Source organism: Populus alba, chromosome 3 (genome assembly GCF_005239225.2).
Source record: "Populus alba chromosome 3, ASM523922v2, whole genome shotgun sequence".
Taxonomy (NCBI): Eukaryota; Viridiplantae; Streptophyta; class Magnoliopsida; order Malpighiales; family Salicaceae; genus Populus; species Populus alba.
This window is the reverse complement of record NC_133286.1, coordinates 10,845,390-10,859,847: the sequence shown is the minus strand read 5'-3', so window position 1 is coordinate 10,859,847 and position 14,458 is coordinate 10,845,390. Positions and strand designations below refer to the sequence as shown.

Genomic DNA, 14,458 nt, shown 5'->3' with positions numbered 1-14,458 from the left:
TTATTGCATGCTCAAAAAATCATGAAAACTATATTTTTTTGTCGAATAAATTTTGTACGTAATGAAATTGTATTTTTTTTTAAAAACAAATTGAGTTTTAGTTAAAAAAAATTGTTATTTAATAACACTACATAAATTAGAAGGATATAGCATGATGACGTAGCATTTGTGGAATTTGATCGCAATTCCAATTATGTTCTTGCCGTGTCAGACCCAGTTAAAAAAATTAAATTCAGTTTTTATTTTTATTTTAATTCTGTTTTATTCAAAAATTAGAAGGAGATCACTTGATGAAGTAACAAAAAATTCAGTTTTTATTGTTGTGTTCTTAAGAAATCATGAAAAATATAGTTATTTATTTCATGATGTAATAATGGTAGTTAAATCTACAATATTTAAATTAAAAGTATTTTTTAATTATTTTATAATCTCAATTTGAAAAACATTTTTTTAACCAAACACATTAAACTACTTTTTTGTTCAACCTCAATTTTCAACCACAGTTTTAACCAAACATATATTTTTTCAAACCAACCTCAACTAAAAGTACTTTTTATAAAACAACTTTTTTAAAACCACAACCACAACAGCAACCACAATACCAAACACACCCCAAGTATATTCTGGATAGCTTGACATTGTAATTTTAAAATCCTTATATCAACCCTAATTCCCGCTTAGCAGAAACAGTAACATTATTTTTGAAAAATATCATTATTTTTGTTTCCATCAACAATTATATAAACCCTTTTGATTTTAAAGAACAAAAACCCAAATCAAAGCAGTCAGCGCACCTAACAATGGTAACCGATAAACAAAAAAAACCCCAAGATGAACAAGAAGAAGAAGAAGTTTATAGTACTGAAAGTGAAGGGTCCGACCCGGATTATGATTCTGATACTGACCCAAGTTACAGCATTATTGAAGACACTCGAAGCAAAGTCTCAAGATTGTCTATCAAGAAGAAATCAAAGTCACGGTTAGTGTAATTAAATCTCGAAAATCCTGAACTGTTTGCTGTTAAGAAAATAACATTGCAATGTAGTTGTCTGGTTGAATATTTTGGTGTAGCGTTGCAAAGGATCTGGACCTGAGCTTTGAAAAAGACCCAGGAGAAAAAGAAACGAAATTGGAAGAAGTAGATGAGAAAAGTTATGAGGAAGTTCAAAAGATCATACAAGGTTAGTAATACAGTCAATAATCTCATATACACGCAAGTAAACACTAGTTTTATATTAGAGCATGGCGGGCAAGATAGTGATAACTTAAATGGGTTTAGATTCTTTGAGATTGGATTTTGATTTCTTGCTTTGTGACGTGATGGAAGCTGGGAAGTTAGAGGGGCTCAAAGTGGAGCAATGTAAGGTCTATTTGAGGAAGAATAAATTGAGACTGACCGGCAAAAAGGACACACTCATCCAGCGCATAAAGGAGCATCAAGAGTAATTTTGCATCTTCTTTGAAGCTACTGATTCTTTTTTTCTTTTTGGCTGTCGTTTTGATTTTTTGTTTATCTTGATGTAGGATTTTGAGTGGCGGAGGGGAGAAAAAGTACCCCATATCTAGCTTTGTTTTGGACTGTAAAGGTAAACCACATGAACTTATTATTGATTGATTGATTTTAATGCTTGAATGCATAACCAGCCTATAAGACAAGAATAAGGGATAGCTTTTAGTAGAATGGGTGATGGATGCTCTATCGATCAATTTCCATGATGCATAAAACCATTCATAAATGATTTTTGGTCGTTTTGTTCTTTCATGTGTCATCAGCTTGCACTGTTCTAGCTTAGTTTTCTTCACTTTCCTTCAAGTTTATACCTGAGACATGTTATTGCTTTTATGCAGGAGATGCATGCAGAGGTGACATTGTCATGTTTGACCAGAATGTTTACGATAAGTATGTCTTTGGAATAATATCTTTGATCTACAAGACACTCCTGTTTGATTATGCTGTAAATTACCATTAATTGTGATATGTAGGATACATATGTTGCAATTAGTATAGTGAAATTTCTCTAATCCTGTATTGTTTTTGCATGATTTATATCTGTTTCTGATCAGGTATAATATAGCATCACGAAGTGCCATGGGTCCTGCTATCGGAACAAGGATGGTTGCAGGTAAAATTGTACGGGAAAGCTATGGTGCTGCCAAGCAACAGCATACATTTACAGTGAGTTAAAAGCCACCTGTGATTTGGTGTATCGAAATAAATGTAAGACGATGAACATACGCATGCCAAACTCTGAATCTTGCACTAATATGTCTTGACAATGCGTTCAACCTTTTTGTAAGTGATTGAAGAGCCAAAATTACAGAAGAAATTGAAGTTATTTTAACCTGTATGTTTTCTGTCTTATCTGTACCTTAATAATTTTTAGGAGATGAATACTTGTATGTTGATTTTCTTGTGCAATGGAGGAGTAAGTCTTCTGTGAAGTAGAATTTTGATAAAAGCTCTACTTCACTTTCTAGAATTGTTCTGTTTATTGAAGGAAGTGAGTGGCTAGCGGAGTAGATTGAAGTGGCAACTGTGAGTCTGTGTTTTACTGTGCATTCGATGCATCACCTTTGAATTGCACATCCAATTTCAATAAAAAATAACTCTGGTTATCGTACAAAGTGAGGATAAATATCGGATAGCAAATAAAATGTTTTTGATATTTATGTGACCAGATAGAAGTCCTTTGGAGCAAAGGGGAGAATCCACTTCCTCCACTTCATCCCCTCCTAATAAAGGGTCGGAACCTGTATCGAATGAAGACCTTAAGACAGGTTTATGCTGTGTAGATATGATTTTTCCAAAGACAAGTAATGTTCCTTTATTTGAAAAGATAAAAAAAATCTCCCCTCAAAGGCAAATTGATTTTTATCATTGCAGAGATGGGAAGATGAAGGAGAAAGGCGCAAGATTCTTCTCGAAAAGCACTCAAGAGGTTCTCTCGCCAGGTCTAGCAGAGAAACCAGGATCCAGGAGAAGGAAGGGAGGAAAATGCTCAGGGTGGAAAGGTACTCTGATTTATTGTCATGTTGGAATATTGTTGAAAATGATAGGCAATCAAGTGAATCAAAACTTACCTGTTATCTGGTAGACTTGTTCAGCTATGTTAACAAGCTAAAGTCTTCTGTACTTCAGGGCCTTGAAAAAGGAAGAGACAAACAAGAGTCGCTCTCAGTTAAATCCCCGCACAAGTTTAAACAATGGCTTGTCAAGGATGGATCAGAGACAACCCTTGAAATGTGCCGACAGCTATCGTCCAATGGGATCACCACACAGACACAGCTGCGAACAACCTACACTCCATGCAAACCGAGGGGAAAATGATTACCGCGGCCAAGTTCCTGGAAACTCAGTCGAGTACAGTGACATCCAGGATGGTTTTTGTTCAAGGTCTCCCAACTTCTGTAGAAAGCCACTGGCAAGCATTCATAACTCTAGTCCAATTAGATCACCACATGGACAAGGCGGCGACCAACAGATACAGCTATGCAGATACTTTGCACAAGGAAGATGTCATTACGGACACAATTGCAAATTTGTGCATGAATCAAGGGAGGGACAGCTATGCAGATACTTTGCTCAAGGAAGATGTTTTTACGGTCACGATTGCAAATTTGTGCATGAATCAAGGGAGGGACGTGAGCAGAGGAGAGATGAGAGAGGTGGGCCTTGTAGCCCAAGGAGAGAGGAGTGGCCTCCCAACCCAAGAAGGCTGGAACGAAGACCATACTTGTTCTGAAACTTTCCACTACTGTGGAAGGCTTCAATATTTTCCACTTCTGTGGCTCAATAGATCGAGCTTTTTGTCAGGATGTTCTCTCTCATTAGGACAGGTTTCTGTGGAACTTGGTTTATTTTGAATATTGGGTTCGGTTGATATATAGCTCTCGAGAATTCATCAATGACATGCTCAAATTTTCTTCATGGTACAATAGTTTGGATCAAATTCTTACATTACTAAATACAAGTCTATTCTTCATGGAACATGGGCTTAGTGCATTCAAGAATGACCTTGAAGGTTGATGATTTTAGAATTTCAACAATAAAATTTAATTTTTCTTTTTATATAGTTGTCTTTTAACTAACTAGTGCATCAACTAGGATTAGTTTTTTTATAGGAAAGGAGACAACCCTGCTCTTTCGGTCTGGCTGTCTCATAGGGTGTTTGAGAGTGCTTTTTAAAAAATGATTATGAAAAAAATTTAAAATTTTTTTATTTTTTTCTTTGAATTAATATGTTTTTGATGTTTTTAAATCGTTTTGACGTACTGATTTTAAAAATGATTTTTAAAAAAATAAAAAAAATATTATTAGCATACTTTTCTAAGTAAAAAACACTTTAAAAAACAACAATAATCACCCTCCCAAACATGCTTTGTAAATATTGATTGTTTTTTAAAATATTTTTAATTTTAAAATACATTAAAATATATTTTTTTAAAAGTATTTTTAACATCACTACATCAAAATAATAATATAATATGAAAATAAAAAAAAATATTAATTTAAAATAAAAATTAAAATATTTTTAAAAGTATTTTCGACCACGAGTCCGTAACACTTCCAAACAAACACGGCAGGGCAGAAGAGAAGATGGCGTGCGAGGGAAGGAGAAATGAATAACAACATGGTAAGAAGAGAAAAAATAAAGAGAAAGAAAGAAATGATGCGATGCCGCCACAGATCATTTTCAACAATATCATCGAAAAGTCTTATCAAAACAAATTCGTCAACACAAGGGCGCTATGGCGGCTTGTCCACCTGCTGGCATGTGTATTATTATATCCGCAAACAATTTTTTCCCTTCTTTTCTCCATTTCAGTCCTTTATTCCTTTACAGCTTTACCATTCAGTCCTTTAATTTACTTGGTCGATAGAATGCAATGCAAAGGGAGAAAAAAAAAAAAAAAAGGAAAGAAAAGAGAGCGAGAGAGAAAAAACCTTTGCCATGCATGCTCACAACCATTCAACTCTCTAATTTCTGCACTCTCACGCTGCCTAAGCACTTGACATAAATTATGGACATGTGACTTGCTAGGAGGCGTAGAGCAACCATCCACTAATGTCCACTGAGAGATCGCATGACTTGTTATTTAGGCACCTAATTTGCTATTTAATAACAATCACCACTAATAATGATATATATCTAACATATGAGGTATAGTTTAACTACTCAAGCTTTAGGTTTGATCTCTAGAGGTTATCAATTCGAATTTTACAAACTTAAGGTTACTAGAAACTTACATAGTCGTTAATTTCAGGGCTCGTGGGATTAGTTGAGATGCGTATAAACTGATCCTGACACCCACATTAATAATAATAATAAAAATGAATGATATACATCTTTTTAGTATAACTTTCAAAGAACTATGTTAATTTAATAGTTTAAACTATTAAGTGGGATTCTAAAATATGATTTATATTATTTTCTAATACACTCTCTTAGGTAAAAGCCTTTTGAACTTGAAACTTGCATAGATTCATATTATTTTATGCTTAATTTTTATCAAATAAATAGGAGTGGTGATATTCAAACTCGTGACATCAAAAACTCTAATAGCATATCAAAAAATTATCTCAACTTAATAGCTTATAATATAAAATATAACAAAAATCAATCTAACCTTTCATGTCAATCATCGCCCTAATGTTTTTCAAAATAATCTAAAAAAATATAACAATATCAACAATTTATTTTTTCAGCTTACCTGTAAATCAAATGAATTACTTTTCATGATTACTCAAATTGCAACTCTATGATACAAGAGCTAATTTTATATAATTGAAACGTAGAAAGGTACTTATTTTCATAAAACAATTCTAAATTTAAAGATAAAATCCACATTTAAGCCCATACATATATTTCAGTTCATGAGACAATCTAGGAAAACTAAAATCTAATATGAAGTTATTAACTTCATCGTATTCTTTTCAAAAGATTTTAAAAGCAAAGCTTTCATATCGGTGTATTCGGGTAGATTAATAAAGAAGGCTATTCCTTATGACTTCTGGGTGTTACCTCTGCATAAAGACATCTTTGTAAGTAAAAACGACAGCACCAAGCAATATTAGAAAAATAAATAAATGAATGCATAAAAAAGAAGGGAAAATGCAAAGTCGATCTCAATCTTATGTGGATGTTCCACCATATATCATTTTCCTGATACCATAATGAAAAGAAATGACAAAATAGGGTAGTCATATGGAGAGAGAAAGAAGGTACCTTTCGCTGGCAGACGATGACTTGATGAAAGACGACAGTACCTGTTCTTCACTCTTCTTGATACCACTTGATTGGCAATACCTGTTTCAATCCTTCTCTGTTTCCCTGGAGCTTTCTACTACTGTAGGTATGCTTTTCTTGCAGTTTTCTTTGTTTTTTTAGCTGGGGCATCAGCACAACCTGTTTTTCTTGCAGTTAAGCTTCTTGATTACCCTGTGATCTTGAATGGAAACGGTTTGTATTTTCGTGACAGTCTCGCATGTTTTAGCGTTTCAAACAGTTTATACCCTGTGTTAAGAAAGCATAAATGGTTTGAGATAGTTCACTCGAACTTGCACATATATACATACCTTCTGCTTTACACAGCCTATCTAATTCGGAGGCTAGTTTAGGGTTTGCTGTGACCAAAATAATGTTCATTGATTGTCGATTACAAGACATCAAAAACTTCGACGCACAAAATGAGAGCATCACCTTTCATTGCAAGTTTTGACAATTTATGTGTTCCCTAGTCTATTTATGATTTTTACTGGAGCTTAGGCTTCTAAAAGTGCTGTAAAGCAAGGCATTTGACTGTGATCCAAGTTTCCAGGTTAAATGGCAGATGAAATAGTTAACGTGAATGAGTTTCAAGAATTGGCTAGGCAAGCCCTTCCAAAAATGTACTATGACTTCTATGCTGGAGGAGCAGAGGATGAGCACACATTAAAGAAGAATGTACAAGAATTTCAGAGAATCATGTAATGCCTTGAAACTATTTCCTGATGCTTGTATAGTAAAGGGCATGGAATTTAACATACCACTTTTATTCAGATTGCTGCCTAGAGTTCTTGTGGATGTGAGCAACATAGCTTTGTCTACTAATATATTGGGCTACACTATCTCGGCGCCGATTATGATAGCCCCAACTTCTATGCATAAGCTAGCACATCCTGAAGGTCTTAACCTCTGACTGAAGAGTTATTATTTTGTACATTCATTCTTCATCCTGCTTTTACCAGCTTTTCCGTCTATCCCCAGGAGAGCTTGCCACTGCCAGAGCAGCAGCTGCATGTAATACTATAATGGTACATATGAGGAACATTCAGCCTTCATATTGTTTCCATTTTGCTTTACATGCTTGGATAATGGGATTTCTTTCTTTCCAGACTTTATCCTTCGGATCTTCCTACAGCGTGGAGGATGTTGCTGCCAGTTGCGATGCTGTTCGATTCTTTCAATTATATGTAATTAGACCTCCATATGCTCCTTTTTTTTAGTAGTCTCTCTTTTAATTTTAAAAGTGACAAAAGTATTCTCTCAAGTCTCTTTTGTAGTGCAACAGAAACAACTTTTAGCAGGATTCTTTCACATTTTCTATGACACTTATAAGTGCTATTAGAAAGGGTTTATTTCAATTTCTTCAACTGAGGCAACTCTGCTGTGGTGCTAACATGAATTGGAATATGGGAACTAAACTGTAAGCATGTACTCTTCTGCGTGTGATTAGGTATACAAAAGACGAGATATAGCTGTTAACCTTGTGCAGAGAGCTGAAAAGAGTGGATACAAGGCTATCGTCCTAACAGCTGACACTCCAAGACTTGGTCGAAGGGAGGCAGACATAAAGAATAAGTAGATATCATTTCTTCCTCTCTCATTCTGTATAAAAATTATAGGGATTTAAGAGCTATTACAGCTTGTTTTAAATGTTCTAAACCACTTCATTTGGTGTTGGAATGTAACATTAATTTAGTTTAATGTTGTTTGTAACTACAATTCTATCTTAGTTTCCACACAAAACAAAAATGCATGTATTTAAAGATAAATGCACTTGCATCCCAAAATGAATTCATCTGTCGTGCTTCTGCAGACTGATTGTGCCCCAGCTGAAGAATTTGGAAGGTCTAATGTCAACTGAAGTTGTGTCTGTGAGTAAATTATTGAAATGGGCATCAAGCTTGTGTTCATTTAAAGGAATCTTTCATATGAAACCCAAGCATTGATTCACATAGCTTTTAATTTTTTGCCTTTCGATGTGGAGTGGTTGTTTCTGTTTTTTATTCCTTCGTTTCAAGACTGACAGATGTGAACTCTTGCAGGTTAAGGGTTCGAACTTCGAAGCTTACGCCAATGAAACCATGGATCCTTCTTTGTGTTGGAGGGTAAAAACCAGTAAACTCCTATTTAATTACCTTGCGATTTATTTATCATACCCTTATTTTCAGGCTGTTCTTTACACCTGCATGAGATGCCCACTCAATAGAAGAGTTGAGTATAGAGCCAGTTGTCATAACCAATTCTGAAAGCAATGCAGTTTAGTTGGCTGATTGATGGACTTTATTTTGCAGCCTTATTGATTATAACCCTGGCTAAGCAGCATTTATACATAACATAAACCATTACAAAAATTCCTATATTTAACCATTGCTTCATTACACTGGCAGGATATAGCATGGCTAAAATCCATTACAAACTTGCCGATTCTGATAAAGGGAATACTCACTCGTGAGGATGGTAAGATCAAAGTCTTATCTGATGATGTTTGTATCACTCCGTTTTCTATCTTTCTTCTTGGTCTTGAACAAAACATTTGAACACTCTTATACTCTCTTTGAGATTAGCAGTCATTGATCAGCCAACATAATGGTATCTGGAATATGTAAGCTAGATCTCTTACACACTGGAGGTTATTTTGCAGCCATTAAGGCCATGGAAGTAGGTGCTGCTGGGATTATCGTCTCCAATCATGGAGCTCGTCAGCTTGATTATACTCCAGCCACAATCTCAGTTCTGGAAGAGGTAGAATCATTTCACCGAATGCAGACGGTCTAAATTATACTCCTTATCTAGACAATGCAATTGACACGGAAATGTACTTTTTTTGCAGGTGGTTCAAGCTGTAGGAAGGAGAGTTCCTGTTCTCCTTGATGGAGGAGTACGGCGAGGAACAGATGTTTTCAAGGCGCTGGCCCTTGGTGCACAAGCAGTTCTTGTAAGTTAAAACAAATAAATATGATCTTCCACTAATCATCTCTTTGACCATTGATGAGCACTGCTGCCTAAATCTCATAGCCATTTTTATTCCGAATCAATGCCTTTCAACGATCTGCAATCTGTTCTATACGAACATATAACAAAAGAAGTGACCTGGTGCTCTGCCACTTCTAGTTCAATATCTTCCTTCAATTTATTTACTCATCCAACATTGCAACCTTAAGCAAAGTATTAACTGCTCATATTTGAAGTGAACAAGCATTGGTCATTGCAGAACTAAACAGCTACTGATCACTGATCTTCTATTATTGGCTGCAAAATGATAGAAGTCTTTGCTACTGCTTCGGACCACAATTGATACATGTATGATGTATGTGTGTGTGTGTGTTAATGCAGGTTGGGAGGCCTGTTATTTATGGGCTAGCAGCAAAGGGAGAAGCAGGGGTGAGAAAGGTGATGCACATGCTGAAGGACGAGCTTGAGCTCACAATGGCCCTTGCAGGCTGCCGTAGTGTGAAAGACATTAGCAGGAGCCATGTAAGGACTGACCGCGACAGGCTCCAATCAATGCTCTAAAATTGCCTTAAAATCACTAGCTATATGTATGGGTGATTGCCATCTTTCTTAGGAACTGGATGGATAATTGTAACCCTTATTTCTAACTAAGATATTTATCAAATAAATGAATTAGTGCTCTTAATTACTCAACTTGTACATGTCTAAAAACAAAATAAAGTAGAGTCAGCATCATCTCAATTTAAATCCTTGATCTCAGGTTTTTTCTAACCAAGTACTGGTCGGGTTGTACCCGTCATGTCGATACCATACTGTTCCATATTTATATTTTTGCATGGGCATCTTTGAGATTTTCCAAGTTAATATAATAAATACCTAATTTCCATACATGACACTATAATATTAAGACCATTACTTTTATGTAAAATGACAGATAATACTTGTTGTATTAATTTTGGTTTTTTTTTTTAATTAAAAATGTTAAATGATATATATTTAGTTTAATCTATATATAATTAATTTGTATTTAGGTTAACTCTAAGCATTCATAATAAACAGATTATTGAGAATTCTAACTTCTTTTTGTGTTTGATCTTAGTTATTTTAACATAATATCAGAGCTGATTTTATAGAACGAGGCTCAATCTTAAATTTGGCTTTTGTGGATCCTATTCGTTTGAGATTTTTGGTATCCACAGGCACTTTAGAAAATTTAAAAACTTGTGACATTTCTGATTATAGTGGATGTAAACTAGTAAAATTTTTTGCATTATCTTTTAATCGAAGTATTTCTGTTTCTTCTTCACCATTTGACTCGATTTATTCTGATGTATGAGTGCCTTTTTTTATTGCCACAAAAGAAGAATATCAATATTATGTCTCTTTTATTGATAATCATACTCGTTATTATTGGGTTTATTTAATAAAATATTGTTCTGAATTCTATGAGATATATGCAGCTTTTCGAGCTCTTGTCAAAACTCAACATTCTGCTGTAATCAAATGCTTTAGATGTGATTTGAATGAGGAATACACCTCTAATAAATTATATCAATTGCTTATCTTAGATGATACCATCTACCAAACTTTATGTACATATACACTTGATCAAAATGATGTTGAAAGAAAACATAGGCATATTGTCGAAATTGCTTGTTCTCTTTTATTGTTTGCTTTTGTTTCTAGTGAGTTTTGGGGAAAAGTTGTACTCACTGCTGTAAGTTTGATTAATACAATTTCATCTTCTCATGCCTCGGGTTAGAGGTTGTACTTACTGCTGTAAGTTTGATTAATACAATTTCATCTTCTCATACTTCGGGTCTATCTTCTTTTTAAAAGTTATATGAGTATGTCCATGATTTTTTCTCATTTAGAGTTTTTTGTTGTACTTGTTTTGTTTTTTATCCTTAAGTAGAACACAGTAAGCTATCTTCTCGATCAAACTATGTAAAATAATCAAGCTTGCAAGGGCTATTACTTTTATGTAAAATGACGGACAATGTTTGATTTATTTATTTTGGTTTTTTTTTTTGTATTAAAATCTCCTTATTTTTAGATCTTTATCATTTCCTTTATGTTATTGTACTATTGTAATTTTTAAACCAATGACCGATGATGTCACGTTCCATGCCATAAAAACCAAACAAGACACACTCTTTAACACACAAGAGGACAACTTCTTGTCATCACTTCAAACTTCGTATGTCATAAACTAGATCTTGGAGCCCCAAGCACTATGATTCTATTTACAAACTCAACGTTGTACATTGGTTATTTTTCAAGTACACTTACACTCTTACATTTTTGGGTTCTTTTTTTCTCCTTCCTTTTTGGTTGCTGATAAATTCCAATATATTCATGAATAAGGTTTGAATATTTAGAAAGTGGATGATCACATATTTATGTTAATATTCTATTCCTAAGAACTTGAATAGTAGAGGCCTTGGTGGTTGAAGTCTTAATTCCTGCAAGACAGTTTTCTTTTAAGGGGTTTTGGAATTTTTCGATGATTAAGTCAGTAATTTTATAGTAAAAAATTGTGATAAAAAAAAAGCATTAAACTCTAAAAACAAGAATGTTTGCTCTTGGTTTTTTGTGTTATAAATGTTTTTAGAATATATGATAAAAGAATAAAATTTGTGAATCTATTACCTAAGCGGTTCGAAGGGTATTTATAGTGTACTATGAAACTTCTTGTTTTTGCTCAAGGGGCCGAAAATCTTTTCCTTTGAATATCTTAGTAAGGAAGAAATCCCTTACATCAACATTAATATTGATGAAAATATTTTCTTACACATCAATAATGTTGATGGGAATGACCTTTTTCACATCATTAATGCTGATGGACAATATCTTATTTCGTACACAACATTAATGTTCACAGGAATAACCTTTTTGTAGTATTAATGTCGATTGAAATATAATCGGCTCTTAAAAAACTTTCATACACCTGGAGGTGAAAGGAAATGACTACCCTAAGCTCTTAGTATCCTAGGTTAAGAGTCTTAGGGATAGCCTTGCAACCTAACATGAGGTCTATAAAGACTATCAACTATATGTTTAGATTTAGAATGATTCTAAACCCAAAGATGTTTCCAGACCCAAATATGGTTAAGCTCAGTATATAGTAGAGTCCAAGAAAGTTGAGTTTGACATTTTTCTAGGCTTATAAGCGTTTGGGCTTAGTGTGAAGCCAAACCTAAAGGGGTTAGGTATGGCATCTTGTGAGACCTATATGTGTTTGTGCTTAGCATATATCTAAGTCTAAGGGTGTTAGGTCTGGCATTTTTCCAAACCCACAAGCTCCTATGCTTAACGCATAGTCGAACCCAAGAGAGTTGGGTCTGGTATTTCTTTAGACCCATAAGTTCTTGGGCTTAGTGAGTAGCCAGGCCTAAGAAGGTTTGGTCTGACATTTTGCCAGACCCATAAGAACTTGGACTCAGCATATAGCTGGGCTCAAGAGAGTTGGGCGTGAGATCTTACTAGAACAACTAGCATTTGGGTTTACCATGTAGCTGAGCCTAAAGGGTTGGGTTTAACATCTTGCTAGACTTATAACTGCCTGGGTTCAGTGTATAGCCGAGTCTAAGGGAGTTGGGTTTGGTATATTGCAAGACCTACAAGCATTTAGGCGCAACATGTAGCTGAGCCTAAAGGTGTTGGGTCTAGAAAGATTGTCAGATCCACAAGTGTTTGGGCTCAGCATGTAGCTGAGCCTACGAGTATTGGGTCTTGTATTTTGTCAAACCCACATATATTTGAGTTTAACACATAACTGGGTCCAAGGGTGTTCTATCCTTACCCTACCTTTGACTCTTTTATTAATGGGCTTTTCAAGCATGTGAGTGGTGTATAAAATATATTTATCTATTAGCTGTTGTTGTAACATTATCATTATACTTTATAGCGATGATCAACTTGCTTTCTTTTGTATCTTTTGTTGACTTGGAAAATTTTAATAAACACACACACACATGTATGTATATATGTATGCCTTAAAAAATATATAAAATGCGTTGTCATTTTATGATGCCTTTCAATGTAGATATAAAGACATTACACTGTGAATTATAATAGTATAACATTGATTTTGTTCTTTTAAGAGAATTTTAGTTGTTGTAGTTTCGAGCGTAATTTTATCTTTTCCAAACCCATCAATTTGTTAGTAAAGGATTGTTAGGAGTTACTATTTTTTTTAAATAGTGTAATCACTTATTTTCCCCTGAGCTAAAAAAAATTGAATTGCTCGCAAAGTATATTTATGTCTTTGTATTTTTTTTTTTTTAAGATTATGAAGGACCTTTTTGCACTTACAATTAGAAAAAAAAAATAAGGAAAGAGTCGAAGGGCGTTTTCAACTTTTCATGTGGGTTTCTTTGTTAAATGTGAGGATAACAAGGGGTCTTTTGGATATTTTTCTTTGATTAATTAATTTTTAAATAATAAAAAAAGATGGCGCTTGATGCTCAAACGTTGGTGCATGGAGTGCGACAATGTCCTTTAAACGTCGCGTGTGGTGTATTTTCGTGGCCAAATATGTTATTCCGTTATGTCATTTGAAACATTGTCTTGCCCTCTTCTTCATGGTGCAACGCATGGTTGTATTTGATGGACGGTTTGTTGTTGGTGGTCACTTCTTTGTTTTTCTTCTTGCTTCACTCTCTCTCCTAGCAAAAGTGCTCATCCAATCTCTTTTCATTTTGTTTCTTGATTTTAGTCCGCATTTTTTTATTTCTTATTTTAGTCCTTAGCCCTTTTGAAAAAAGTTTTTGATGTTTTCAATTTCATCCTTGGATTACAATTTGTCAAGTATTATTGTTTTTAACTTGATCCTAATTTTTTTTTTTATTTCTCTGGCTCTTTTGTTAAAGTTTTGTTGTTTTTTAATTTCATCCTTAAATCAAAATTTATGTTATTTTGTTTTTTTCAATTTAACCCTCATTCTATTGATTTATTTTTTTTTTGTTAATTTTTTTTTATTTTCACTTTAACACTCTAATGTTAATTTTTTTAATGCCCTCTAGTTTTTTTTTTTAATTGTTTTTATTCTCAACCTTATTCTTTTAATTCCAATTTTTTGTGTTATAGATTTTTCTCCACATTTATCCTTCGACGTTTGATTTGTTGGGAATTAAGCTTTGTGGTTTTTTTGTTGTTTTTTAATTTCATCCTTAAATCAAAATTTATGTTATTTTGTTTTTTTCAATTTAACCCTCATTCTATTGATTTATTTTTTC

The 14,458-nt window shown here is 33.9% G+C and overlaps 2 protein-coding genes across 2 annotated transcripts; both read left to right on the top strand.

Moving 5' to 3' along the window:
- Positions 1 to 710: 710 nt before the first annotated feature.
- On the top strand, positions 711 to 3,983 carry LOC118037999 (uncharacterized). Its single transcript, XM_035044210.2, has 9 exons — positions 711 to 979; positions 1,072 to 1,181; positions 1,328 to 1,442; positions 1,525 to 1,586; positions 1,849 to 1,900; positions 2,065 to 2,176; positions 2,680 to 2,778; positions 2,885 to 3,012; positions 3,140 to 3,983. Exons 1-9 carry the CDS (start codon positions 801 to 803, stop codon positions 3,741 to 3,743), a joined length of 1,461 nt encoding a protein of 486 aa, XP_034900101.1. The 5' UTR covers positions 711 to 800; the 3' UTR covers positions 3,744 to 3,983.
- Positions 3,984 to 6,197: 2,214 nt separating this feature from the next.
- Positions 6,198 to 9,911, top strand: LOC118038000 (peroxisomal (S)-2-hydroxyacid oxidase GLO4-like). The gene is made up of 12 exons (XM_035044214.2): positions 6,198 to 6,354; positions 6,820 to 6,967; positions 7,041 to 7,165; positions 7,248 to 7,294; positions 7,376 to 7,453; positions 7,717 to 7,841; positions 8,080 to 8,137; positions 8,309 to 8,371; positions 8,654 to 8,723; positions 8,908 to 9,008; positions 9,097 to 9,201; positions 9,600 to 9,911. The coding sequence occupies exons 2-12, from the start codon at positions 6,825 to 6,827 to the stop codon at positions 9,777 to 9,779; spliced, it is 1,095 nt and encodes a 364-aa protein (XP_034900105.1). The 5' UTR covers positions 6,198 to 6,354; positions 6,820 to 6,824; the 3' UTR covers positions 9,780 to 9,911.
- Positions 9,912 to 14,458: the final 4,547 nt, after the last annotated feature.

Bases quoted from the DNA above. Each gene is read 5' to 3' on its own strand.
- LOC118037999 (XM_035044210.2), top strand. From the start codon at position 801: ATGGTAACCGATAAACAAAAAAAACCCCAAGATGAACAAGAAGAAGAA. The intron at 980-1,071 runs GTTAGTGTAATT...ATTTTGGTGTAG, and splicing joins AAGAAGAAATCAAAGTCACG to CGTTGCAAAGGATCTGGACC. The intron at 1,901-2,064 runs GTATGTCTTTGG...GTTTCTGATCAG, and splicing joins GACCAGAATGTTTACGATAA to GTATAATATAGCATCACGAA.
- LOC118038000 (XM_035044214.2), top strand. From the start codon at position 6,825: ATGGCAGATGAAATAGTTAACGTGAATGAGTTTCAAGAATTGGCTAGG. The intron at 7,454-7,716 runs GTAATTAGACCT...GCGTGTGATTAG, and splicing joins TTCGATTCTTTCAATTATAT to GTATACAAAAGACGAGATAT. The intron at 8,138-8,308 runs GTGAGTAAATTA...GAACTCTTGCAG, and splicing joins TGTCAACTGAAGTTGTGTCT to GTTAAGGGTTCGAACTTCGA.